The sequence below is a fragment of the Mangifera indica genome, chromosome 8 (genome assembly GCF_011075055.1).
Source record: "Mangifera indica cultivar Alphonso chromosome 8, CATAS_Mindica_2.1, whole genome shotgun sequence".
Taxonomy (NCBI): Eukaryota; Viridiplantae; Streptophyta; class Magnoliopsida; order Sapindales; family Anacardiaceae; genus Mangifera; species Mangifera indica.
Genome location: NC_058144.1, coordinates 1,336,937 through 1,364,322, shown reverse-complemented (window position 1 = coordinate 1,364,322; position 27,386 = coordinate 1,336,937). Strand labels below are relative to the sequence as shown.

At 36.3% G+C, this 27,386-nt stretch overlaps 4 protein-coding genes, 1 non-coding gene and 1 pseudogene across 5 annotated transcripts; 3 read left to right on the top strand and 3 right to left on the bottom strand.

Annotated features, from left to right (window-relative positions):
* Window positions 1-215: 215 nt before the first annotated feature.
* Window positions 216-2,167, top strand: LOC123222564 (ubiquitin-conjugating enzyme E2-23 kDa-like). Its single transcript, XM_044645409.1, has 6 exons — window positions 216-377; window positions 480-559; window positions 961-1,075; window positions 1,174-1,226; window positions 1,315-1,443; window positions 1,836-2,167. The coding sequence occupies exons 1-6, from the start codon at window positions 334-336 to the stop codon at window positions 1,964-1,966; spliced, it is 552 nt and encodes a 183-aa protein (XP_044501344.1). The 5' UTR covers window positions 216-333; the 3' UTR covers window positions 1,967-2,167.
* Window positions 2,168-2,622: 455 nt separating this feature from the next.
* On the bottom strand, window positions 2,623-13,900 carry LOC123222497 (ATP-dependent helicase BRM-like). The gene is made up of 14 exons (XM_044645306.1): window positions 13,380-13,900; window positions 11,110-12,429; window positions 9,060-10,385; window positions 8,803-8,915; window positions 8,380-8,467; window positions 8,193-8,279; window positions 7,834-7,926; window positions 7,671-7,754; window positions 7,384-7,587; window positions 6,714-6,956; window positions 5,085-6,638; window positions 4,453-4,998; window positions 3,740-3,991; window positions 2,623-3,566 (listed from the first exon to the last, which is right to left on the bottom strand). Exons 1-14 carry the CDS (start codon window positions 13,551-13,553, stop codon window positions 2,922-2,924), a joined length of 6,729 nt encoding a protein of 2,242 aa, XP_044501241.1. The 5' UTR covers window positions 13,554-13,900; the 3' UTR covers window positions 2,623-2,921.
* Window positions 13,901-19,158: 5,258 nt separating this feature from the next.
* LOC123223337 lies at window positions 19,159-20,327 on the top strand (annotated as a pseudogene).
* Window positions 19,246-19,332, bottom strand: TRNAY-GUA. The gene is given in 2 exon segments: window positions 19,246-19,281; window positions 19,296-19,332. It is a non-coding gene; the product is annotated as a tRNA-Tyr (tRNA).
* Window positions 20,328-22,949: 2,622 nt separating the features above from the next.
* LOC123223153 (cytochrome P450 86A8-like) lies at window positions 22,950-24,909 on the top strand. Its single transcript, XM_044646250.1, has one exon. It carries the CDS (start codon window positions 23,086-23,088, stop codon window positions 24,742-24,744), a length of 1,659 nt encoding a protein of 552 aa, XP_044502185.1. The 5' UTR covers window positions 22,950-23,085; the 3' UTR covers window positions 24,745-24,909.
* A 364-nt stretch (window positions 24,910-25,273) lies between these two features.
* Window positions 25,274-27,195, bottom strand: LOC123224401 (ascorbate transporter, chloroplastic-like). The gene is made up of 5 exons (XM_044648054.1): window positions 27,068-27,195; window positions 26,760-26,861; window positions 26,071-26,109; window positions 25,763-25,847; window positions 25,274-25,680 (listed from the first exon to the last, which is right to left on the bottom strand). The coding sequence occupies exons 1-5, from the start codon at window positions 27,146-27,148 to the stop codon at window positions 25,583-25,585; spliced, it is 405 nt and encodes a 134-aa protein (XP_044503989.1). The 5' UTR covers window positions 27,149-27,195; the 3' UTR covers window positions 25,274-25,582.
* Window positions 27,196-27,386: the final 191 nt, after the last annotated feature.

Here is a 27,386-nt window from a genome sequence, read left to right as displayed (position 1 = left end):
ACATTATTATTTTTATATAAAAATTATATATATAACATTACTCTTTATAATTTTATATTATTTTTATTTAAAATAATACTATATGTATAATTTTATATATAAATAAAAAATATATTATTTTATAATTAAATAATTAAAAATTAAAATTAAAATAATACTTAATATTATCAGATATTATTATTTACACATCAAATTATGTTCAAATATTGTGCATATGGTTTTATATGCTTATCCCGGTTGTACAAGTTTCTAGCTTAAGTGTGGCCTCTTCATTTCTCTGCAATTAATTCTCTTTGAAACCCAGGAAGAAAAGGGAGGAAAAAAGGGAAAATAATGTCTTCACCAAGCAAACGACGAGAGATGGACTTGATGAAACTGTTAATAATCATCTTATTAATCTTTTTAATTTTATTTTATTTGTTGAAGGTTCAGTCTTTTGATTTTGCTACCTTGTATTTTTCTGGTTTTTATTTTGATAGGATGATGAGTGATTACAAGGTAGAGATGATCAATGATCGCATGCAGGAGTTCTACGTACATTTTCATGGACCTAATGAGAGTAAATTTTCTTTACCCATGTCTTTCATTTTTGGGTTGGTTTATAAGAAGTCTTGAGCCTTACATGGAAGATGCTTTTGTGGTATATGCTTATTTTCTCAATTTAGAACGAAGTTTGACCTTCATTCTCTCCAGAGCTTGTAGCCTTAGAGATGATTAATCCAGTTAATTGATTCCATTATTTTCTGTAATTTGTAGATTCTTAATATTGATGCTGAATCCTGCCAGCTTGACCGCTTTTGCCCTGAAAATTAGATTTTTAGATCCCTGGATTTGCTATCTGCTTATTATTTGAAATGGTTTTGATATTTTTCATACTTATTCATGGGTAATTTTGATTCTGAGCAACATGAATTTCTAGTGAATTTGTTATTTTTTTAAACAAAATTATAAAATGTGCAGGTCCTTATCATGGAGGTGTATGGAGGATAAAAGTGGAGCTACCAGATGCATATCCATATAAATCTCCATCGATAGGCTTTGTTAATAAGATCTACCATCCAAACATTGATGAGATGTGACTGATTATTTTCCATTTTGATAGTACTTTACATTTACCTGCTTAATGGGAATTACGTGTGAGTTTTTGAGTGTCTTGGTGCATATTAATTTCAGGTCTGGCTCTGTTTGTTTAGATGTTATTAATCAGACTTGGAGCCCCATGTTTGGTAATAATGATTATAATTTCTGTTTCATTCAAAGTTGCTTACCGGTCATAGCGAGCAATTCTTATACTAGTAGGCCATTATATTTCAGATCTGGTTAATGTGTTTGAAGTATTTCTGCCCCAACTTCTTCTCTATCCCAACCCTTTAGACCCATTGAATGGAGAGGCTGCAGCACTGATGATGCGAGATCGACCAGCTTATGAACAAAGAGTAAAAGGTAGTGATTTTCTCAAGTTTTTGGGTTCTGATTATGCATTCTTTGCGACGTCAATAAGCCTGTACCAATATCTTACTGTTGTTATCCTCTACATCTGTTTTTTATAAGGTTTTAGACTTGATTTGTTTAAATTCGAAGTATGACTGTGCATTCCTTGCAAGCCATTTTCTGCAACACATTTTATGTGCAGGTTGTTGTGATGTGACATCTGCAAATGGTCTGCATGACTACATGGCACATTGTCTTTTAAAAGAATAATTTCTCCATATAGGAGCTTTATTAGTGAATGAAACTGATATTTAGTTGTATAATGAAGATGTGTCTTATGAATTTGTTACTAATGTGTAGCATTTGCTTTGTAATTGAGCCAAAAAAAATGTTGTTTTGTCCAGAGTTCTCTGAGAAATATGCCCGACCAGAAGATATAGAAGCCACTTCAGAAGAGGACTCAGGTGATGAGGAGATGAGTGAAGATGAATATGATTCAAGCGATGAGGCAGTGGCAGGCCAAGCTGACCCATAGAAGTTCATGTCCATAATGATTGTTTTGTATATTCTGCCTTTTAACTTGGTTAGAAGATCAATCTCAATTTTCTTGTAAGAATAAGAATTTAATCCCAACTGAATATAGCAGGAAAAGGTCTTCATCCCAGCCTATACTAGCTGCGTGTGTCAATGCTATAATTTGTTAATAATATATAAGTTCTCCCTTTTTTATTCGGTATATCAGAGTACATAAATTTTCATTGCCTTAGATTTAATCTCAGTTGTTCGAGTTTGAATTCAAGTCCAGATTGAAAGAGATGAGTTTAAGTTAAAGATTATACTTATTTTCATAAACTGAATTAAGTTTGAATCGATTCAAACATTATTGAATTCAAAATAAGAATGTTTTCGAATTGAGCTTAATTCTTAGTTTGACAATCTCATATTAACTTTTTGGATTTAAACCAATTTCAAATTAAGCTTTGCTCAGCTCAACCTAGACTGAATATTATCCTCTTCACCATCCTTTATTTGTGTATTTGTTGGACTGTGCGAGGACACAACAAGTTGTAATGCGGTTTTGCTATGAGACAAAATCATAACATTAACATTAATTCATATAAAAGTGATAATCTATGCATTTATTCATATAATATGTTAGATATTGCTTTAGCCTTTTAAAGGAAATCCCACTAGAATCAATAGACAGATTTGCCTGCCAGTTGTCTTCCACTAATATCCGATGTCAAAACTACAGACATCTTGAAGATTAAAGGTACGCACTTTACAAGATTTGTGGGCATCAAAAGACAGTTATATAAGAAGCTAGAGATTTCCAATAATGGAGGTACATGTATACAATGGAGAACCAAAGATCTACACTATTAACAGTAAATACTAACTGAACTTGCTGAGGCCTTCAAGGACCGGCTCTCAATAACAGCAATTTTTTCTTTTTCTTTCATGTGGATGACACACTACCTATAGTAAAATCATAACTGGCTAGGCCTCCGTTTACCAGCATCAGTCCTCAATCTCTTCACAGGATTAGCCCAACCAACATTGCCACCACTGCCATTTGATGATTGACCAGGCTGATTGGCCCACCCTTGTTGGGTAGATTGTTGGGTCTGTCGAATATTATCCTTAGGGATTGAACCAGGACCTTTCACGTTACGACCTAAGCTTGGAGGTGAGATGGGGACAGCTGAACCAGTCCTTGGCTTCACCGCAGACTTTTCCCTGTCTTTCCTTTTCTTCTTGCAGATAACCAGCTCGCCAGGATGTGGAGAATCATCCTGCTGGAATTGCTCCCTGCTACTGCTGCTTCCACTTCCAAGCCTAGAATCCTTCTGAGGGATGTGCACTCTAATCCTAGTGTTTTCTTCATTGACAGGAACAGGGCCTCGTTGTAGTGGCTTCTGGGCAGGGCTAGGACCAGGTTCCATCTCATTTATCCTCTTGTGTCTCTTGCCCTGGCCAGCAGCCGCCTGTCTTGGGGCTGGAGAAGAGATAGAGGGAGGTGTTGGACCAGAGAAAGTGAGTGCATTTCTTGCTTCTTGGAAATCTGTATCTGGAAATGCAATCTTCAATATATCAAAAAATAGATCGTGTACCTTCCTTGCTTCAGATCTAACCTGTACAATATAATCATATGTTTAGATGCGATCAGGCAATTGAAAACTGCAGGAATTTATTGCAGGTCAGTGGGACATGTGAAATCACACTCCTTAGAAAAATTATGAAGATGTGGATCTGAATAAGTACACCGACATGGAATTATTAAGATGTTCAACATGAGGAATCATACCTCGTGTGATAAGCCATAATACTGCATTGCACCCTTCAACATAAGCTGCACATCAGACACCAGCTCCATCACCCCATTATACTCTACTCTGTCAACTCGCTGATCAATCTTCCGTAGATCGAAAAGATTGTTTCCACCTCCACTCATGTATCCAGCATTTTCAATCCTTTTCCACAAATCTGTTAGCAGAGGAACAATTTGATGTCCTTCCTTGTCAATTCTCCTTTGGCACTTACTAATTACATTTTTGCACTGCAGAGATAGATTTCAGGTCATTCCACAAAATAAACAGCAAGGAAAAGAAGGGAAGCAGAGGAAAAAAGATCAAAGTCAACAGAGTAGACACAACGGAAAATTAATTTTAATCCCTTTCCACTAAACTTGGTTAAAGTGAAGAAAAGACATGAGCCATTGCAAACGTATGCTATATGTCACACAGCAATAAATGATATCAATCAAAGTATCTCACATAACACATCAATAAATTCAACAAGGAACAGCTGAGTGAATTCAAAAGGCTAAGTACGGCTAAAGATGCAAGGTAAGAAAAACAATTATCCAGATCACAAAAATTTATATATATATCAACAATATAGAAACAGAGAAACAAGAAGTCAGTAGGAAAAAGAAATAGACACGAAGACCCAGAGGAGCAAATTATAGACAATTCCTACCACTTAATGAACCAGAAATAGCAAAGATACAGTACATACCCTTCTCTGGATGACATCAGACATCTTAGCACCAAAATTCGAAGATCCACCAGTGTTCATAACTTTGCCATCCCAACCTTCTCTGCCATGATCAGCAGCATCTGCAGGACCAGATAGAGTATTCGATCGGCCAGATTTTGGTGAAGCACGCAATTTCAGGGCATTAGCCATTTTCTTTGAAGGCAGGTTCCGCCTACTTTTTGAAGATGACTCGCTTTGATCATGCTTGAAAGAATTGAGTTCACCATGCGTTTTCGTTTCAGTATCAGTCCTTAACTGTACTTGATATTTATGGTCCATCTGGAATGGCAAGAGGGATGAATCTCCACGTTGGAGAGAAGGTACCTCATTGCAAGGCTTCTCTTCCTGCCTTTCAACAGTGTGACGAGGCCGAACTCGAATACTACGCTTTCGTTTTATCTTGGGTTGCAAGACCTGCTGCTCATCTTCACCTTCATCACGATCATGAGTCCAACTTCCAGATAGCTGGTGATCCACGTGAGAATCTCCAGATACTGCAATCTCCCCTTCCTCAAGTTCATCTGCCTAGCAATATTAATGGTACAGAAATAAAAAGATAGGACAAATAAGCCAGTCCAATAACAAAGCATCAACACGAGTATTACACATACCATCTTTTTAGAGAGAGAGCCTGGCCGAGCTTCTAATGCAGACAGAGACCCAAACTTTTGAGAAGAAACCGGAGATACAATCTGTGTCAATCTACGACTGTCAGAGGATGACCCAGATGAACCAGCTTCTTCAAGTATATGATTATTTCTTTTGTTCTCTGAAGGCCGGCGATACTCATACCCACCCTCGCAAACTGGACCATCTTCTTCTGATTGGTCTTTATTGATAGGTGGTGCCTCAGCAGCACCACTGTCTTCATCATCTTCAAACTCTCCAATTTCTCCCTCTTCTTCATGCACAGAATATCTATTCCTCTCATCAGAACTAGCTTCAGAGTATTCTTCATTTTCATCATCCAGTTCCTTGTAGTTTGGATATTTTTTTCCCTTAGGCCCTCTTTTTCTCTCTGGTCCAATTTCACTAGGTTCCACACCAATATTGCCTCCAAATAATATATTTTTGGATGGTTTCTTTGATAAATTAGCAATAGCAGCATTCACTTCTTTAGTACTGGTTCGAAGCCACTTTGGTACCTGGTCATACCTAGTCATATCCTCTATCCAATCCAGCTCTTCATCCATCTGATCAAACAGTTCTACTTCATCTTCACTCCTTGCAATCATTCTATTTACCTCCTGCAGTGATGGAACATCATGAACAGTTTCTTGATACCTCTCCTCATCATGCAATAATGTCTCCAAAGTCATGCGTCTCTCTTCATGGGTTGTTCTCTGGTCAAAACGCCCAGCATTGATAACTTCATCAGCCATGTCAATCTTATACTGCTGGATGTTGTTCCTTATGAGGCCTTCAATAGATCCCATATATCGATCCTTACCTGCAAAGTCATCTTCTAAATCAACCATACCTCCACTTCTGAATTCATCCTCTTTCTGATGACTGGAAATTTTGTCGACAACTGCTTCCATATAAATGACCTTAACTTCTCTTGTCTGTCCAATGCGGTGGGCTCTAGCAACTGCCTGTTCCTCGTTTTTAGGGTTTGGATCAGGATCATATATGATGACAGTGTCAGCAGACTGAAGATTAAGACCTCGTCCAGCAGCACGAATACTAAGCAAGAATATAAAGCAGTCAGAATTATGGCTATTAAAGTCCACAATAGCTGATTCACGGTCTTCTAAACTAGTAGTTCCATCAATTCGTCTGTACAAAAGTTGCCTCCACTGCAGATATTCCTCCACGATATCAAGGAGTTTTGTCATGGTGCTAAAGAGCAGTACTCGATGCCCTGTTCTGTGAAGTTTTATAAGGATCCTATCAAGGACCCACAGCTTCCCACAAGATTTCACAAGAAAATCTTTGGAGAAGTCATTAAAATATGGGTAATTAAGAAGGGGATGATTGCAAGTTTTCCGAAGCTCCATGCATCTATTATTTAGAGTTTTATACACCTTAGCCTGGTACAGTGGGTTTTTTTGAACCCTGAGCTTCTCATCTTCAGGATCAACTCGAAGAGTTCCAGTTGATTTAATCCAATCATAAATAGCACTCTGAATAGGTGACATTTTACATCTTAAAACAATGGATACCTGCGGACCAGAAATAATATCAGGAACCAGAAATATAAAAGGAAATGACTAACTACAATTGCTATAATAACATACCTTGGGTGGAAGTGAACCTTCCACATCCTCAACACGACGTCTGAGCATAAAAGGCTCTAAAATTTGATGAAGTCGATGGATGATAATGACCTTCTTCTCAGTCTCAAGCCAGTCATCCTCTGCATTGTGGGTAGGACCTTCTTTTTGAAATGGTTGTGAGAACCAATCATGAAATGCTTTCCGGTTATCAAACACTTCTGGAAGAAGTAGATTTAAAAGTGACCAAAGTTCCTTCAAATCATTCTGCAAAATCATAGTCAGTCCATGCTCAATTAATTAAAAAAATGGAGTAAATTAAAGTTATAATCACACAGTCAGCTCCTTCAGTGCCAATCATAAATTAACTTCAGGAATATAAAACAATTCAAATATAGTATTTCTTTTATTTACAATTTTTTAAAAAGTCATTTCAATGCCATTTATATCTTCCCCATAATTACTGAATATATATAAACACCAGAGTAGACAACTATGGAACTTTTTTGCATGTACATACTGGAAGAAAGCCTATCATTGGATATCATGTCACTTCACAGAACACAGAAGGCAAAATAAAACAAGCCACAAGAAAGTCTATTTATTTTATATAGGTGCAATAATAGCAAAATCAATACTAGGGAAATATGATCGCACATTGATTACTAGAACATATCTCTTTCTCTTTACATACCTGTAAAGGTGTCCCTGTAAGAAGTAAGCGCCGCTGGCAGCGGTATCTATCCAGATCACGGGCCAAAACCGATTCTCTGTCTTTCATTCGCTGTGCTTCATCAATTATGATATACTTCCAATCAATTTTTGAAAGTTTTGAGCGATCATACATGATGAACTCATAAGTTGTCACAAGTACATTAAATTTCAGGGCACAGACCTCCTACACAAAATTCGAACAAAATAAACATCAAGAATTAAACAGAATCTCCAATATCAGTATTTATGCAAATATATGGCATTTACCTGAGAAAATAATTTTGAACGCTGATCCTTTCCACCAACATAGTAAATGCATGAGACTGATGGCAGCCAAGTATGAAGCTCACTCTGCCACATGAACATGGTCAGCCACTTTGTAAAAAGAACCAGAAATGGTCATACTATAATGCAATGAAAAGAAACTAACCTTCCAATTTACCAATACAGCATTAGGGACTATTATAAGATGCGGGCCATAGTTCCCTTTAAATTCCATCAAATAAGCAATCAATGCCATAACCTGCACAGAAAATAAAATATCAGAAAATGCACTTGTATCAACATGTGTTGCAGTACTTATTAATTTACTCTCCTTATATCAAAAGGGGAGTATTTCAATTGTTATTCAAGTACTCTATCAGACTAAAAGCTGAAAGATTCTAACATAAATTTACCAAACAGACAGAGGCACCTGAAACTGCTACTCGATATTACAAATATAAGATATTTCCTGCCATCTCCTTTTTTAAGAAGGGATTTCTACCATTCATCCTAACAAAAATTCACCTGCACAGTCTTTCCAAGGCCCATCTCATCCGCCAATATTCCATTCAATTTGTTGTTATACAAAGAAAGCATCCACTGCAACCCAACCTACCAAATAAAAAAGGCTTAAGGTAATAGTGTGGAACAAAAAATAGTGGAACAGGGGCCAAACACAGAGAAAGAATTAAAATGTCAAACAGCAACCTACAATCTGATAATCTCGTAAAGTTCCAGCTCGTAACATTGAGGGTTGCCTCACAACCCTTTCATTCACAGCATGTGCAAGACTATAATACCTGGTGAAAACCATCAATATGAACGTAAGGAATGACAAAATAAGAAAATTACGGTGCATGGTACAAGTATTAAAGATAAAGCCGACTTTAGAGTTAAAATGAAAATTCAATCTTAAATTATATTAAACAATATGAAAAGAAGACTAATATTGAACTAAAAACTGTTACTGCATATAATAGACATATTCTAACTCCATGGCTAGTACAAAACTTCCATCTAATGGAGCCAAAGAATCTTCTGGGCCAGAAGTTCTGGCAATACATGTTAACTTGATCCTGAATGCATCATAAATGGAAAAAAAAAATTGAAGCAAATAATTCAATAGAGGACTTACTTGTTAACGGATGAACTATCCCTGGGTGCATTCATTTCCAGAAATCGATTTCTGATCATCACTTCTTCACGAGCACAAGCTGCTGCTGCCCTAACTTCTTCTTCAGAAAGACCCTTTAGTAAGCAAATCAAAAAAGAATGGGTTATTCCACAGTTTCATGGCATGGGTGCTTGAAAATGAGGGGAGGTAAAGCTAAAACTTAACAACCGAAAGGGTGTAGAAGTGACAAAGAGAGAAAGAATGTGAATAAAGCATGCCTGCAATCTTGCAGCAGCTGCAGCGGTATTTGCTGCCTCTTCCACTTCCTGCTGATTCTTGGCAGCAGTTATTTTACTTCCCAGTTTGTAAAGATACTCTTCTGTCTGAGTCAAGAATGATGAGAGAACGGCATATCTCTCTGCAGCATCACCTGGTATACTAGTCTGCTGCTCCAGTAACATCTCCCTATACCTTTCAACATCGTTATTCTTCAAGGCTTCCATCCTTTTGTTCCGGTCATCATCCTTTCGCTTAGAGAATTCCCTCAACATTCTCTCATGGTACTTTGCAACTCCCCGGTTACGGGCAGTCCGTGCATCACGGATAGCCCAGTGAGCCTCAAGAAGTTTCTTACGCCACTGAGAGATGGATTTTAATTGCTTCTCTCTCATGGCTTTCTGAGAGGTTTGTACTTGTCTCATCAGCTCAATGCGTTGACGTTCACACAACCGAACAAATTTACGGTATGGTCTATCAGGCATTGCCATTATCTCCTGCTGTTGTTGGTCGACTTCATCCCTTAAGCGCGCCTGTAGGTCTAAGAGTCGAAGCTTTTTCTCTTCAATCTGCATCCGCAGAACAAGATCAGGCCTAATCCTTTTCCTCTCCAAGTTTACTGCCAGAATACCACTGATCTTCTTTAAATTCTCTGATCTTTTCTTATGCAGGACTTCCACTCCTTCATCAAAAAGAAGATCTTTGACATCATAAGCCAATGTTAAATTATTATTACAGTTAACCACTGTACTTGAACCGACTGAATCATGTTTCCTTGTGAAATAGGGAAAATCAAATAGTGGACCATGATATTTTCTGGCAGAGCCAGCATCTTTTGGCTGGGGGGCAGTGGTCGCTTGTATGGGCTTCTTAATTTGCATTGCATCAGACCCTGCTGCCTGCGGTGGAACAGACTTTCCTCTATCTGCAGTAAATTCACTTCTTACAGGAGCTTTCTGAAGACCACGATCAACTTCCTGGTCTGACTTAACAGGGTTTTGCGGGTCTTCTTTCCCAGTAGCTACCACTGGTGCAGGCTCCTTGATCACAGCAGGCATACCTTGCACATGAACTGATGACATAATTGCTTTATCATCTCCTGCATAAGATTCCACTTTCATGTAATTTTGTCCATTAATTGATGGAGCAGCCTGTGAATCCTTTCCATTAGACTCCAAATGTCTTGATTGATCATCTACCATCTTTCCAGAAGATCTTTCCTGGTTATTTACTGGAGCAGGAAGAAATTGCTGCTGCTGCTGCTGCAACTCAAAGGGTGGTGGAACAATGGCCCGAAGAAGCTCTTGGGGAAGGGTACCTTCTCCTTTCTGTCAATAAGCAGACAATTAAAATAATCCATTCAGCACCTGCTAAGAAGCACTATTTTGAAAACTGGACTGGACTGGCTGGTTGGACCAGTCCGACCAAGAACTGAAGGCAAGCTTGCCCAAAACTGGATATGGCTTTCAAACTGGGGTGAACCACAATCAAACTGCTGGAACCATCCCAGTTCATGCCTCATAATTTGACTGACAGTGTAGCCCAATCAAACCTCTATGTTGACATCAACATAAGAAATGCAATTTTTTTTTTTTTTGGCAAGAATGATATTCAGACCAGAGTTTCAACCTTTGGTTAAGTTGGGAAGAACCACACCCTGTTTGGTTTATTACTTTTTTTTATTTAAGCTATTTTTTGCATTTTATAAGGAAAGTATAATTTTTTTGCAATTGTTAGGACTTGAAACCAACACCTTATCAATTGATATAGCACGTATGCCATCAGGCAAAAATCATTCTTATATTAATGCAATTCAGATTTTATATTTAATGATTAATTATGCAAAATTACTCTGAATATCATTTTAATATTTATTTAAACAATTCATCGGTCTGACCACTGGTGGAACCAGACCAAACCCTTCCCTGGGTCAACATTTCGTCAAACTTTGAAAACAATAGTATAAGAAGCAAAAATTTGCACTGATGCTTATAACACACACAGACACAAGCACACAGAGGAGATAGAGAAAAAGGGAGGACTTTTGCACACCTTCAGCCGCCTAAATGCCAGAATTTGAGCCTTAAGAACATGAAGTTGATGTTTCGTGAACCCAAACCGCTGCTGCGGCATCTGGGGAGCCAGCCCACCCTGTGCTGAGACATTAACTGGACCTCCATCACTGGAAGGAGTTGCAGATTGTGAAGAGGAACGATTTAACTGCCTGAGGTACTGCATTTGAGAAGTTTCTGGAGCACCTGAATTTTTTACAGGCAAAGACTGATCCACACCCTGGCTCATGTTTGTAGTTGACTGTGGAGGATGCATAGGAGGCATTCCATTTCCAATGCCAATTGGCTGTCTGGGAGGCACTTGGTTATCTCTATTATGAACAGCAAACTGTTGTAACGCATGACTGTTAGCAACACCAGCATTGGGAGTTGAACGAAGAGGGCTTGGGGAGACTGTCTGCCTTGCCTTTGCAGATCCAGATTGCGCAGATACATCACTCACTGAATTAGACTGAGGAGAACTCTCACTACCAGCAGGTGAAGAAGCAGCCTGTTGCTTTGAAACAGGGACAGACGATGACAGCGAACCCATATTGCTTTCATTTGCTTTTTGTTGAGCAGCCATCCTAGACTGCATCAGAGGAATGAGCTGAGCCATCAAGTTGGCATTTGCAGGTTGTGACAGATCAATATTGCGCTGAAGTGCCCATGCCTGCAACTGGGCAGCCATTGCAAACTGGTTGCTAGCCACATTTTGAATATTTTGCTGAGCCTGAGCTGCCTGTATAGGCCTCATCATATTGGCAGTCATTAATTGCCCACCAATACTATTCTGACTTTGAAGTTTTGGCTCATTCCTCTGGTCAGAGGCTGGTTGCTGTCCTTGGTCCATCTGCTTTTCACCCCGGCCAAACTGTTCCGGTGAATTTTTAGATGATGATGCCTGAATCTGATTGGCTGACTGCAAGGAAATCAGTTCCTGCATTTTCAAATTTCCCATCCGCAGATCTTGATCCTTCCCAGATGCAGGATCCAACATACCCATTTTAGCTTGCTGCTGAGATTGCACAACTGAAGACGACTTTTGATGGGCCTGTAAAGCATACTGGAGATAAGCTTGATGAACAGGATTTAGCACCTGTTGCTCAACACCTTGACTTCTATTCTGGCCTTCCTGAGATGAACCATGCTGTTGGGAAAAATCAAAGAATTTCCTAGACTGTTGAGACAGTTGCATGGAGCCTGCTGATGAAGCAAAGTTCCCTCCTCCCCCTCCCATCACTCCCGGGAGACCACCAACTTGATATGCTAAAATGGCATCATTCCCTTCTGATTTTCGAAGTAATTGTTGTTGGAGTGACTGCAAAAACAGTTAGACAAATTGAAGTCAAAATACATTTCACATACCTTAATGATTGAGCAATAATATTCAACAAATAAAAAAATTATCACCAGCAGCACAATTCGGATGGAGAATGAGAACTGCAACTACAACAGACATCAACAAGAAAGAAAAGATACCCAAAAAAAGGCTCCAAGTTTGAAAAAATATAACTATCAAATTCAGACGTATAGACATCACACCACATACATTCAATAATTAGAGCTAAGAAATCATAAAGACATTCATTGATCCAGTATAGAAAACATTTTCAAGAATAACTGAATTTACATAATGATAAGAACCCAAGGATAACTAGTAAATGACATAAATCACCAAATAAAATAAGGGATGGAACTCAAAACAACATATATAAGGTATAACAACAAGTTCAGACAATTCTTGCTAGAACATTCAGAACTGAAACTTATGCAATCACCATTCTTTTATGATTATTGAGTTTCAACCCTAAACTAATATTTAGATTATCCCATATTTGAAAACGTAAACCATCCAAAAACAGTTTAAGTGAACCACTTGTCTTCATAGTCCCACCACCTTTTCACGTATTCTAGGACAAAGTATAGAAATATACGACTAAAGAAAATCCACTGAACACAGATAACATCAAGAACATATAATGGACGAAAACTCCAGCTAGTTGTAACTATGCTCCATCTGAGTGTTTATTAAGCATAGGACAAGCGCGACTTCGCTTCAACAGCCCGAAAGTTTAGTGCTACATAGTTCACATTTGAACTCTCACAAAACCCAAAAATCAGTAATCAAAATCAAATCAGAATCATTAATTACTAAAATTAACTCCAACCCAACTAGGCAAACTCTTTCAATTATGTAACAAATCCTACCCATTTGCATAAATACCGTCAATTACGAAACCCAAGTGCCAATTCGGCACAAGTCTTTACCTGCCTCTGCTGTTGTTGCTGCTGGTGCTGCTGCTGTTGCACCGAATCCAAACCCAGATGGGGAGTCGAAACAGCTGAAGATGACGAAGACGGCGATGCCGCAGATGATGTCGATGCCGCCCGGCCCGCCAGATTCCGGCTGGGCCCACCACCTCCACCCCCACCAGATTGCATGCAATTTTATAATTTTTACCCCAATTCACAAGGAAAGAAATTAAATAAAAACAAAAAAAAAAACAGAAAACCCCACCAACAAATTCTAACAAGAATCCCTCCAAATTTTAAAATATAGAAGCACTATTTTTTACCCTCCGATCCCAATGTTCAAAAAATAAAAACGACCCCACTTTTGTTTTGCCCCATTTTCTCTAAAATTGCGATATTTGCGTGTGGATCTTCGTAGGGATGTAACTTTTCAGGAAGATGAGAGTGAACCGAACTCAGAGGAACCCGTGATTCGACTCACTACTTTCTCTATTGTGGGTTTCACGCGACTCGCAAGCAAATTTTGTTCAGTCAAACCCTAAGATTTTCTATAACAAATAGGCCAAACGATTATATCCCACCCAAGGTATGTTAAAATGTCAAGTTTCCACCTTTTATCTTTGATAATACCAAACACCCACCTATGAGCAGTTAAAATTAACGGTGGTAAGAATAAAATCGTCATTTTCTCTATAATATTAAAAATAAACTAAAATATAAGCTATTTTTGCCCCTCTAAACTTTAAAAACTAAAATTTTCTCTTAGTTTAAGTTTTAAAAAATGGCAGTTTCACCATAGGGTTTCTTTTTGAAATCTACGGCGACATCTCCGGTCCGTTACCGACAGCCTCTCCCTCTTGAAGCATCATCTCCTTCCGGAGATTTCTTTCCTCTCATTTGAAGCTCCGATCGGCGTCGGAGACATCTTGGAAGACAAAGTTCTTCATTTTCCCAAACGAAGACGAAGTTGTCATCTTCGTCTGGGAAGACGATTGTCTTCCCAGAAGAAGACCTCTAGGAAGACGACAGCTTCGTCTTCGTTTGGGAAGACGAATAACTTCGTCTTTATCTTCCAAGGAGTCTCTGACGCCGATTGAGGCTCCAAATGGGAGAAAAGAGATCGTCCGAAGGAGATGATGCTTCAGGAGAGAGAGGTCATCGACAACGAAGCCAGAGATGTCACTGAAGATTTCAAAAGGAAACCCTAGGTGAAACTGTTATTTTTTAAAACTTAGGCTGGGGGAAACTTTTAGTTTTTAAAGTTTAGCGGGACAAAAGGAGATAAAATTTCAAGGGGTTAGGGTTCCGTTAATTTTAACTATTCATGGGTGGGTATTTGGTATTATCAAAGATAAATGGTAGAAACTTGACATTTCAACATACCTTGGGTGGGAAATAGTCCTTTGGCCCAATAAATATATATTTTTCCTTATCAGTTTTTTTATTTTTTTGGTTAATTTTCTTCTTAGGTTGGTAACAATTACTAAATGCACCAACTGGTGGGACCCACTATTCCGGGGTTAAATTACCATAAGAGGTAGCCTCTTTATGACCTCGGATTTCGTTATATTTACCGAGAGACCCCACTCTCCCAACAAAGCAAAACAATCTAACTAGAATTATTGGAAAAGCCAAAGCACTATTTCCTACTCAAGTTTTAGTACAATTTTAAAAATATATCTATGATAGTTTAAAATTTTAAATATCTATTTATGAGTTAATTTCTATTAAAGATAAAGATAAAATTATTATTTTATCATTAAACTCTAAAATTCTAAAAATTTATATCATTTCTCTTCTTTAGTTTAAAAACTAACAATTTTTCCTCATGATTAAACTCTAAAAAATTGCATTCTCTCCCTTAGGGTTTCTCTTTTCTTCTTCTTTAACGACGAGATTCCTCTCTTGCCGACTTCCTCTTTCCACCTGTCTTCTTCAGTTGAAGAGTAGTCACATTAGTTTGACAAATTGATTCCCACTCATTCGTCACTCTCTTTTGTTCCTTCATCGTTGGCCAAATCAATTTGACGTTAAAGTTTGTGGAATTACAACGAGAGAGCAAAAGTCAACAATTCATCAAATGAGAGATAGTAAAGATGATTCAACCAACGACGAAGGAACAAGAGAGAGCAAAGACAAATGGGTAGGAATTGATTTGTCGAACAAGTGTGGCTACTTTTCAACTGAAGAAGAAACTTCATTAGTGAAAAAGATAGGTGGAAAGAGGAAGTCGATCAAAGAGAAACTTCGTTGTTGGAGGAAAAAAAAAAACCTAAGAGGGAATGCAAGCTTTCAAAGTTTAATTATAAAAAAAATTGTTAGTTTTCTAAACTACGAAAGGAAAATGATATAAATTTTTAGGGTTTTAAAATTTAATGATAAAATAATGATTTTACTATTATTTATAACAGAGATTAGCTAGATAAATGTTTAGGTTTTTAAATTATCATAAATATATTTTTGAGATTAGGTTAAAACTTAGGTTGAAAATAGTCTTTTGGCCTATTTTAAAAAACAATGAACTTAAAAAAGGTTAGCATAAAAAATTATACAAATTTATGAACTTATTTAAAGGATAAAAGAGAAATTATAATAAATGCCTAAAACTATAGGGTGTTAAAAAATTGTCTAAAACTTTAAGGATTAAACAAAAATGCCCTCAATTTAGGAAATGGTTAAACTACCCTTATATATAAACCTCACATTTCCCACAAATTTACTATTTAAATTCAGAGAAAAATTTAGATCTCTCACAGGTCTCCTATCAGCACAACGGGTTTTAATCTTTTCCGTTAACTTTTCGTGTTTTTCAACAACTGAAAATGACAAATTAGGATAGTACATCATCTCACTTCTTGTTTGAATCAATTTATTGCTAGGAATATTGAGATTTGAGAGAGATTTTGAGGTTTGAATGTTTAGGGTTCTGATTTTAAACAATGGATAAAATGTTTTGATTTTTGGTTGTTTTGCTTAAATTTCTTGAGGGGTTTTGTGTTATTGGATGTGTAGATTTGATTTGTGTTAAAATTAGAAGCTAAAATGACAATGTTTGGCTGGAAAATGGGTTAGATCTATCGGCGTTACTGTAACTCCTACGGGCGTCGATGGGGTGGTGGAAAATTTAGCGTTTTTAAAATTTTAGGGGGAGGGGGAACAGAGAAAGATCCACGGGGGTTCGTGGAAAATTTTACATTGAACCGTGAAAACCGTGGGTTAGGTGAAAATTGAATTTTTTTAAACTATAGCGCATGTAGGAGACAAACTTTGAACTGTCATAACTTTTGATCCGGGAGGAGTTACCGGGTCTGTAATATATCAACGCGAAACTCGTTTTAAGCTCTATAACGACAACCCACTTTGATGGTGGCACCCAAGTTGGAGGCCCAAATAAAACAGTTTCAGTGTATATTATGTAGTTTTTTTATTTTACCAAATTTAGGATTTTCAGTTTTTATGATTTTGAGTTTGTTTTGACCAGACTATACTTTTTTGATATATAGTTTTTAAATTTGACATATGTCTCTTTAGCTTTATGTTTTTTAGACACATTTTACGATGTAATTACGAAATGTCAGATCGATTTTTTGGTTTTTTCATTCCTAAGCTATTTGAACGTGTAATTTTCAAAATTCAAATATGTTTTTTTCAGATTTTCGAGTGATTTTTTTATTGTTGATATTCTAGGGTATTTCAATATATCTATTTATTTTTAACATGCTATTTAAATCATTTATATATTGTGTAATATCAAAATGCCCCAATATTTTTTAACAATGCATTTAACCTCTAAATATTATCAAATATCCAAATGTCTCATTTACATGACATACAAACTAGATTTAACAAATAAAATTAAATTTTGAGTTAAGATTTATATAAATACTTTTTTTTACGAGTTGATTTTTTCGATTCGAATTCAAAAATACTAGAGTATTTATTTCAAACAAATCTGTAGTAATTGATATTAAGTAAAAATGAGAGTGAGAGTGAGTGTTTAAATGATATGAGAAGTGTATGTAATGAGAGTGAGAGTCCGAGAGTTTATATAGATGTGGTGAAGGGTAATTTTGATATTTAAGAAAAAATTATGACAGTTTTGCTTAAGAATAAGAAAAAAATGACATTTTTACTTAAGAAGAGGAGAAATGAATATTTTTATTAATAAAAAGATAAAATGGGTATTTGTAATAATTTTCCTTAGAAGAAAACAAGACGGGTACAACATAATTTATTTATGCGTAGGGTTGGATACGAGTCGAGTCGAGCTCGAATAGGGCCCAGCTCGTTTTCGACTCATTTTCAGTGAGCCCAAGCTAGGGCTCGTCGAGCTCGCTAAACACATGTTCGTGTTCGGCTCGTTTCATAATTTTAGTGTTCGGGCTCAGCTCGCACTTAGCTCGGGTTCGCTTTGGGATCGTATTTCAAAGAACAAGCGGTGTCGTTTGTTCTAAGTTAAATGTTTTTTTATTTAAGTGCTCGGCTTACTTAATCGGTGTTCGGATTTAGACTCGTATTTATTTTTTGCTTAAAATTCAGGTTCGTTCGAGCAAAACTCGTTTCGGGCCCGAATAAGCTCGTTTTGAATCCACCCCTATTTATGTGTGACTGAATTGAAATTTTGTTTTCAATGCTTTTTCTGTTACGATATTCGAGGGAGCGTTTTAACGCATTCATTGAAAAAGATTATCAACTCTCACACAAATCTCCACAGTAACTCTTTTTCCTCAATTCGATCAAGCATTTAGATTAGATAAAATAAAAAAACGTGTGTTTAATCTTTTATGTGTTTAATAAGATCTGTTCATTCGAATCATCAGATTATATGCCTATTATATTAGTTTAAAATTTTAAAACTTTTAATTATCATTTGATCAAAATTAAAATTATATCAAAATTTTTTTAATTTTAATTAAACTTTTTAATAATTGAGTTATCATAACAAAACTTAAATTTATCCAAAATTATTTATTATCTTAACTCTTCTAAATATTTTTAGAATTTTAATTTCTTTATTAAATTAATCTAATTAACTATTAATAAAATATATAATATAATATTTTATCATCTAAAATTTACATAAGATATTTCTAATGAAATTATATTTTTACTATTAAATAATAAAATAAAATACTTTAATATAAATAATTATAACTATATAAAAAAATTAGATATAATTGGTAAAATTTTTAACTACTATTAATATTATTTTTCAATATTTTTATAATTTATCGTTAACAAATTTTACTAAAGTAATATTTTTCTAAGCATTCAAGTCTATTTGGTTCACTTTCACATCAACCATAATACTATCTAATTTAATTTTAAATTGATTTGAAATAAATTTTATGTTAAAAAATCTTAATCCTAATTCGATTTTTTTCATATTGTGTTGTATCAAGATAAAGAATTATATTAAAAATTATCAATTCTATATTTAATCATTTCTAATTGTAAAACTTGTCACAAAAATAAATTATTTAAAATATTATTTTATTTTATATATAAATAATAATATATTATATAATAACATATGATTACATCCTCCGATGATAAAAGGACTTTGGACAAGGCCGTAAAAGCGTTTGTCTCTTTTATAATTATTTGTTTATAATGATTCCCCATTTTTCTTGATTTTTAGCAGATTTTTGTATTTAATAATTTAAACTACTCCAATTTAAATTTAAATATATTATTTTATATTTCAACCAAACTGCAATTATTATTTTTTTCTTTTCAGCTTAACTCGAATCCATAAATTCACCCCTATTGTCTTTTTTTCCACAGAAGTAAAATGACCGCTCGTTCATGCTCAAATGTAAATTTGGAAAATGGGCTGGGCTACGAAAAGGAGATCCAATTTAAGAAAATGAAAAGGATATCCGACCTGCCGGATTCGAACCAGCGACCTAAGGATTTCAGCAATGACCACTACAGTCCTCCGCTCTACCAACTGAGCTAAGGTCGGTGTTGATGGCTCTCTTCAGATAATTTAATTTAGTACAATCCTCCAGAACGATGGTGAGACTGAAATTTCCTACGGAATTCTGAGTCTTTGACAGGCCAGCACGGCACATGCAAAGAGGGAGTCCACATAACGGATGATCTAGACGACGTCGTTGACGATGAAGAAGACAAAGCTTGGAAGGAATGGGACAAGAAAAAGCTACCCGTTTCTGACGAATACGATCCCCCGAAAATTTATTACAACACTATGAACTTGTCTCAGATCCAGCACGAGATCATGAGCCGCCAGTTTGGCCCTGTTTTCGGCTTTGTTAAAGCTCCGACTCGGAACCCGCCGGACTCCGGTATTAAAATAAAACTATTTTATATTCGGTTTCGGTTTTCTGGGTATTAAATGGCTTTCTTTCTTTCTTCGTCTTTAGGAAAAAGTATCAAAAATTGCTAGGAAATGGGGGAAAGTTTTAAGAACTGGAGGTATTGAAGTGAATTTCGTGGGTGTTGACCTAGTCACAGTCATGTTCACTCTGCAGAGAGGCCTAGACAAGTTAGAGGTAGGTTCATTTCTACAAATATTTTCTTCCATTTCTGTTTACATAAAATGCATCCGATTTAATTTTTGTATGAACCCAGTTGAAAGAGTTTTTACTCAAGCAACCAGAAGCTTATGAAGTTAAGATAAGTGATCACGTTTTTCGAAGACCTGGAGATACTTGTTTAGACCAAGTTATCAAGGAGAAGCTCCAAAACAAAGAAGAAGAAGAAGAAGATAATGATGATGATGATGATGCTGCTACTGCACCAAAACAAGAACTCTAGCTAATAATTTTCTAAATTAGATTAGGGATCAAACCTTACCTTCACCCACATCTTGACTGAGAATTGATTTCCACCTTTGACATGGGATAAAACAACGACGACATTTGTATCTCAAAACAAAAAAGAAATAATATTTGACGGCTGCAAAGATTGAGAATTTATCAATTTATGATTTTAGAATTGTTGATTTCTTTTCTTTGGTTCGACTTATTTTAGAATTGAAAATTTACCAAATGAGACCTGATAGGAGTACAAGATTGATGGGCAAGCCGGTTTCTGATTGAATGATTGAGTTGAGTTACTTGGGTTCAATTGAGTTTTTGAAAAGTCTACAAATTCATTTTCTCAAATGATTTTTCTTTCTTCATCATCCTCTCAGTTTCCCTGATGAACTCATCAGGTTGAATATGCATATTTGCTTCGGTCAATTGTCTTAAATGCAGGAAATACTGAATGCTACTGAACCAAGAAACTCAGACCCAGCAGCAAGAAAAAGTTATCAGTTGTTGAAGTGTGACAAAAACACAAATTTGCAAACTTACTAGATGGGTTGCAAACGAGTCAAATTGTTTGATATATAGAATTAAGTTTGTTTGGACGTGTTAGAACGTGAGAACTCAACTAATTGGACGATGGTATCAGCTTTAAGAAACAAAATTTCGACCAATTGTATAATTATAGTAACCTCCATTAATAATTTCATAAACTAAAACCCTTTAAAGCACCAGAACTAGAAACATTTTGACTTGGATGTAGACTAAATTTTGCCAAACAGTTTCTGGGTCTCAATTTTCTATTTGTCACACAACAAGGCCAATTTAGTATTTAACTCCCCAATTCCCTAACTAGATGCAGTAGTCCACCTAATATTAGCCAACCCACCCAGTGTTGGTTTCTTCCACAACAGTTTTGACCCGACTATTAAATTAAAATAGATAACAGAAATAATAAATATTAGTTACATCCAAATTAATTAAGTTCGGTTGATTTGAGTGAATTGGTGAAGATTTGCACACCGAACTTCAAATGCTTTATTTCATATAGTTGGAAAGCGGAAGTAAATTAATTGAAACCAGTAGGAGTAGGTTTGAGCTTAATCAAACTCAATTTGATTCAATTTGAAATCAAGCTTAGCTTGATATTGTGTCGAATCAAAATTGGTTCAAATGACATTGTTTTGATATGTATTGATCAAAATGATATTATTTTGATACATTCAAATAAAGTTCTTATGAGTTTATAAATTTGATGAACACCCCTAACTCAAATTCGAATTTAACAACACAAAATCTTTAAGGTTTGAACTTAACTAAACCAAACTTGATCGAACTGAAGTAGCAATCATGCTCGAGCCAAATCCACCCCTAGAGGCAAATAGTAGGCTTTCATTTTGCAACCCCAAAGTGTTGGAGTGAATTATAATTCACTATTCTAAGCTCGATGCCCTTCCAATGCTTTTCAACTCATCGAGAGATGAACTCATAACATAAAACGTAACTTAAATGATCGACCAGTTTGATTGAGTCCCTGTAAATGCGTGCTGTTGGTTCCCTCGTCCATAAATAACTGATTTATCTCAACTTAATTTCAACCTCTTGGACAGTATTGATGCTGCTAAGTGAGCACCGGTCAACTGATAAATTAATTAATTGTTGATCTGGAGTCTTGAGGTCAAAGACTCGAAAGTAATTGGTATCAGTCAGTGGACCATGGAGAAAAGAAGGTAAAAAACAAAAATATGAATGAAATTGGAAAATTCGGAGTGCTGCTGATAAGAGGAAGCCATCTGCCTTCAGCTGCGTGCCAAATCTACGTTTGACTTTTGGGTTTTTTTATTAAACAGCAGAGCTGCAGAGGCACTGGGCACACATTTTCTTATCATACAAGAATAGACCAAGGTCAAGTCAACCGTTAGATGAGTCTGAAGAATTTGCTTTTACTGCAGAGAAAAGATCAGAAAGATAAAAGGATGAACAAAAATATTATTTGAATATGAGTGTGTGATAGGTAAACTCTAACTTGGGAAGTATATCTCTGAAAAACGATTAGATACAGAAGCAACTCCTCAAGCAGAGACATGTCTCGAGAATAAAATTTACTAGTTTTGACATTCTTTTCATATTAGTTGTCTGTAATAGCAAACAATAACATATTACATTTAGAATTAGATAATTATTATCACAAATTAGTGAGAAGTCTCTTGTATTATCATAATCTATTTTGTATAAGATTATCTTAAATTTCATCCATGAGTTTATGGCGATAGATCTCATCAATCGCATGCATGGGAGAAAGGCAAAATTTATTATAATATTGTTGGTGAGTTGCTCACCGAACCCTAACCAAAGTTATACGACGAACCCGATATGCATTTTCATTCAATCATTTCATCCAGAGAAAACTAACGTAAATCAGAGATACAATATGGTCATACATTACATCAAGCCGAACACAGACTGTCTTTTGGGATTATTTTTGTACCTTTTTTAACCAGTTCATTGTTTTGGGTTTTTTTTTAGGTCTCAGCTTGCTGCTCTGTCTATAGTTCCTCAACTAAACACATTAAATTCTCTTCATTAAATGCATTAAATTAATCGATGTAGTCAAATTTTGATGAGGTAGTAAAAGTTATTGACTGTATGCATGCTTTTTTCTTCTGGGGTGAGACTTTAGCTTATGAAAGCTTCAACGAACTTTTCTGGGGGCATTTATGGTGGTTTATCTGATGGTGCAATTCATTCAAACGAACAGTCTGGCCTTAATAATTGCTTTTGAATGTATTTTCACCATAAATTCACCTCTCTAAAGCTCTCATTTTGCACTATCAGACATTATCTATCATATCACACTCCAATTCTTCTTTCTTCCTATCTGCATTTTACTTGTTTTGCTGTTTCTTTTCTTCTTTCCGGGAAAAAGATTTCTCTTCTGTATATACATGGTGATAGCAACTGCTTTGCTTCTTTTTTCAGCTGTCACGGCTTACCGACTGTGGTTCACATTCATCTCACGGCCATTGAAAGGTCCACGTGTTTGGCCTCTATTGGGGAGTCTCCCTGGCTTGATTGAAAACTGCGATCGTATGCATGACTGGATCTGCGACAATCTCCTCGCATGTGGTGGCACGTACCAGACCTGCATCTGTGCAATTCCCTTCCTCGCTAGAAAGCAAGGTCTCGTGACTGTCACGTGCGATCCAAAAAATGTAGAGCATATATTAAAGAAGCGGTTCGATAATTATCCCAAGGGACCCACCTGGCAAGCTGTGTTCCATGATTTACTCGGTAAAGGGATCTTTAATTCTGACGGTGACACGTGGCTGTTCCAGAGAAAGACTGCTGCACTGGAATTCACCACCAGGACTTTGCGCCAGGCTATGGCTCGCTGGGTCAGCAGAGCTATTAAGCTCAGGTTCTGCCCGATTCTTGAATCGGCTCAGCTTGAAGCTCAGCCGGTTGATCTACAAGATCTATTGCTTCGCCTCACGTTTGATAACATTTGTGGTTTGGCTTTTGGGAAGGATCCGCAAACCTGTGCGTCTGGACTTCCCGAAAACAGCTTTGCATCGGCGTTTGACAGAGCCACTGAAGCTTCGCTTCAACGTTTTATTTTGCCGGAAATCTTGTGGAAGCTGAAGAAATGGCTGAGGATGGGCATGGAAGTAAGCTTGAGCCGGAGCCTAGTCCACATCGATCAGTATTTATCTGACGTAATAAATGCACGTAAACTGGAGTTGCTGACTCAGCAAAAAGATGGGAGCCCACACGATGATTTGCTCTCCAGGTTTATGAAGAAAAAAGAATCCTACTCAGACGAATTTCTCCAACACGTGGCACTCAACTTTATCCTAGCTGGACGTGACACATCATCAGCAGCTTTGAGCTGGTTCTTTTGGTTAATCATACAAAATCCAATTATAGAAGAGAAAATCTTACAAGAATTATGCGGCGTCTTGATTGATACACGTGGCGATAACATGTCAAAGTGGCTTGAAGAGCCGTTGGGGTTTGAAGAAGTTGACCGTTTGATATACTTAAAAGCAGCATTATCAGAAACCCTAAGGCTGTACCCTCCAGTACCGGAAGATTCAAAGCACGTGATCTCCGACGACGTATTACCGGACGGAACATTCGTGCCGGCTGGTTCGTCTGTTACGTATTCGATATATGCAACAGGGAGAATGAGGTCGACGTGGGGAGATGATTGCCTAGAGTTTCGTCCAGAGAGATGGTTGTCATCTGATGGGAAGAAATTCATGATGCATAATTCCTATAAATTTGTCGCATTCAATGCAGGGCCGAGGATATGTCTGGGGAAGGATTTGGCTTACTTGCAGATGAAGTCGGTAGCAGCAGCGGTGTTGCTACGGCATCGTTTAACGGTGGTGGCAGGACATAAGGTAGAGCAGAAGATGTCGTTGACGTTGTTTATGAAATATGGGCTGAAGGTAAATGTGCATAAAAGAGAATTAGAAGGGATTGTGGGAAGGATTAAGAAGAAGAAGGGGGAGGGAAAATTATTGCAGTTGCATGAGAATAATAAATGTAATGGTAATGGTGGGGTAAGGGTTGATGAAATGGTAGGTGATGATGTTTAAAGTGGGTTTTAATGGGGAGCATTGGCTAGCTACGTAGCTGTTCAAGTTTATAAGGCCATCTGCTTCATCAATATTCTCACGAGAGGAAGAGAGCCAATATAAATTTCTTTTTCTTGCGGGAAGATGCTTCGTTATTCTATAAAATTCTTTATTTTCTTTGTTTAATTGGATTTATTACAAGTTGACGATTCTACATTTTTTTTTTTAAATAAATTAATGTCAATATCATGCTCTTCATTGACACCACACAAATTCAATTAGAGGTGTATTAAGCTAAATCAAACTTGAACAAAAACCATATTATATTTAATTTGAATTTATATATATACTCACTTCAAGCTGGAATTCATTCAAAATAATGAATAATATTATTAGAGGTTATCAGTGGCAAAAATATGTTCAAATGACTAAATAGTATCATTAAAACCATGAATAATATAACCAAATAGATATATAATATTAAAAGGGGAATAAACCATAAACGAACTAAGTTTAAGTTAAAGTATCAAATTAAAACTCCGGCTCAATTAGCCTATTTTGAGCTAAATATGGATTCAATTCGAATCAACCTATTTAATTCAACCACATCTGTCACTGTCAGATCATGATTAACATTTTATGCGCCATCTGACCTAAATACTTGGGACAAAGAGTACAAAACCCAACTCAATTAGTTCCTGGACATTCCGCTTTTTAGTATGGACTAAACGTCAACCTCAGGTAATGTTGATGCATTCCCAAGCTTTATGTTGTTCCTTGCATTTGTTTATAAGTTGGCTGTTTTTCTTTGGTTATTAATTTATAGCCTCAATTTTCCTCTCATTCCTGCTGTACTTGTCTAATCCAGAACTTTCTCTCCAGTTGCAAATATGTTCCAAACTAATGTGCCAATGATGTATAATACAACAGCTACCTTGAATACATCATCCCAAGTACCTGAAAAAATAGACTACCAGAAGTGAATAATAGACAATGAATATAAATTTGACCAGAAAATACAAAATGCCCAAATATGTACCTCTTTGGAGTATGTAACCAGTTGCCGCGGTACCAAAAACACCTGCGGGCACTCCTCCTGTGTTTGATAGCCTTAACAGAACTCCCTGTGATTGATACAAGAAATAGACTGCAAGTTCATCATGGAGGAAGTACTCTGCTGGGTTTGAATTTCAAGTATAAAATCTGTCTACTATTTTGGAAACTATAAATAGCAAAAACCAATGAGTTTCTAAATATTCTTTATTGTGTTATGGGCAAAATCATTTCAGTGTTGGACAATTGCAAGTGCCATAGTAATGTTTAACCATGGATGATAGCAGAACTCACAGCATAGCGTGAACCAGATTGTGAGAATGCGTCAGAGGCCTGTAAACATGAAGGTATGAATAATTCATCAGGTACATAACAAGATGGGCAGTTGCATCTAAACTATACTAAATCAGCATCCACTATCTTGTGGTGGTGTATAATTACTGTGAGTATTTAAGTACAGCATAGGAATGGTATCTGGTCATCATAACAGAAAAAATATAATATAAACTGCAACTTCTGATTTTGATTAAAGTCTAGTTATTTCCCATTTTTATAAAGTTGTTAGTTGCATTCTCATCTTGTTTAAGTGAAGTGCCACAGTTTGCCTTCTTTCCTTCCCATGCCAGATGCTGCTTTTATGGTCTTCTTAAGTCCGCTGAATTGTTGAGAGGGTAATAAGTAGATTCTTCTAATTTGCTCCTGACACAACCATTATTTGGGGTATGATTGCTACACTTGTATTATTTAAACCTAAATATTGGAAGGCGCTGGACCAGATGGTGACTATGTAATTAGCTTTTGGTTTCTTTAATTGTCAAAACAATTTTAGCCAGCAATTGTAGAGTATTTCACTGTAAGAATCAATATTTTCTACACATTCTAGTATGATGTAAACAATACTTTGCAACTGACAGCAGAGCTTTAAAAACATAATGAAGATGATTAAATAAATATAGTTGAAACTGACATAAAAAATGTCAAACCTGACTGCACGCCATGCATAGCACTGCCATTGCGGGAGTCCTGACATTGCTCAGCTGAGTGAGAAAGAAAGCTGGGCCTAGAAACCCAATTGATTGCATGATCTGCAAAATTGAAAAGGATGAAAAAAATTATTTCTAATTGAATACCATTTATAAACCATGGTATGGCTGCTTAGTTCTACCGTTGTGGCACTGCTCATATGGATAAGATCAACATGAATTGGAATGACTTGTGATAACATCAATATTCAGCTGCAAATATTCTTAAGAAATTACAGTAAGAATCAACTACAATATTAATGTCTTACCTTACGAACTGCAGTTATGGAAAGACCATTGCTCACAAGTGTGTCCGCAATCCAGCCTCCTAGATTTGCAAAAGCTGCCATTGTCAACCAGGGCAAAACACACGAGATTCAGTGAGGTTGAACTTCAAGACCTGAGAAAACAAAATAACTTTTTATAAACTTTGTTATAATTATCATAGTTGTGTCATTATATGGCTCTTGGCCTAATCAACTGCATTGCTTAGAAAAACAATAAAAGGAAAGAAAACAAGATACAGTTTTATGACCTCCATAGCTAAGTATAATATATGGGAAGTCTATGCTGGTGAGAGCGCTGGTG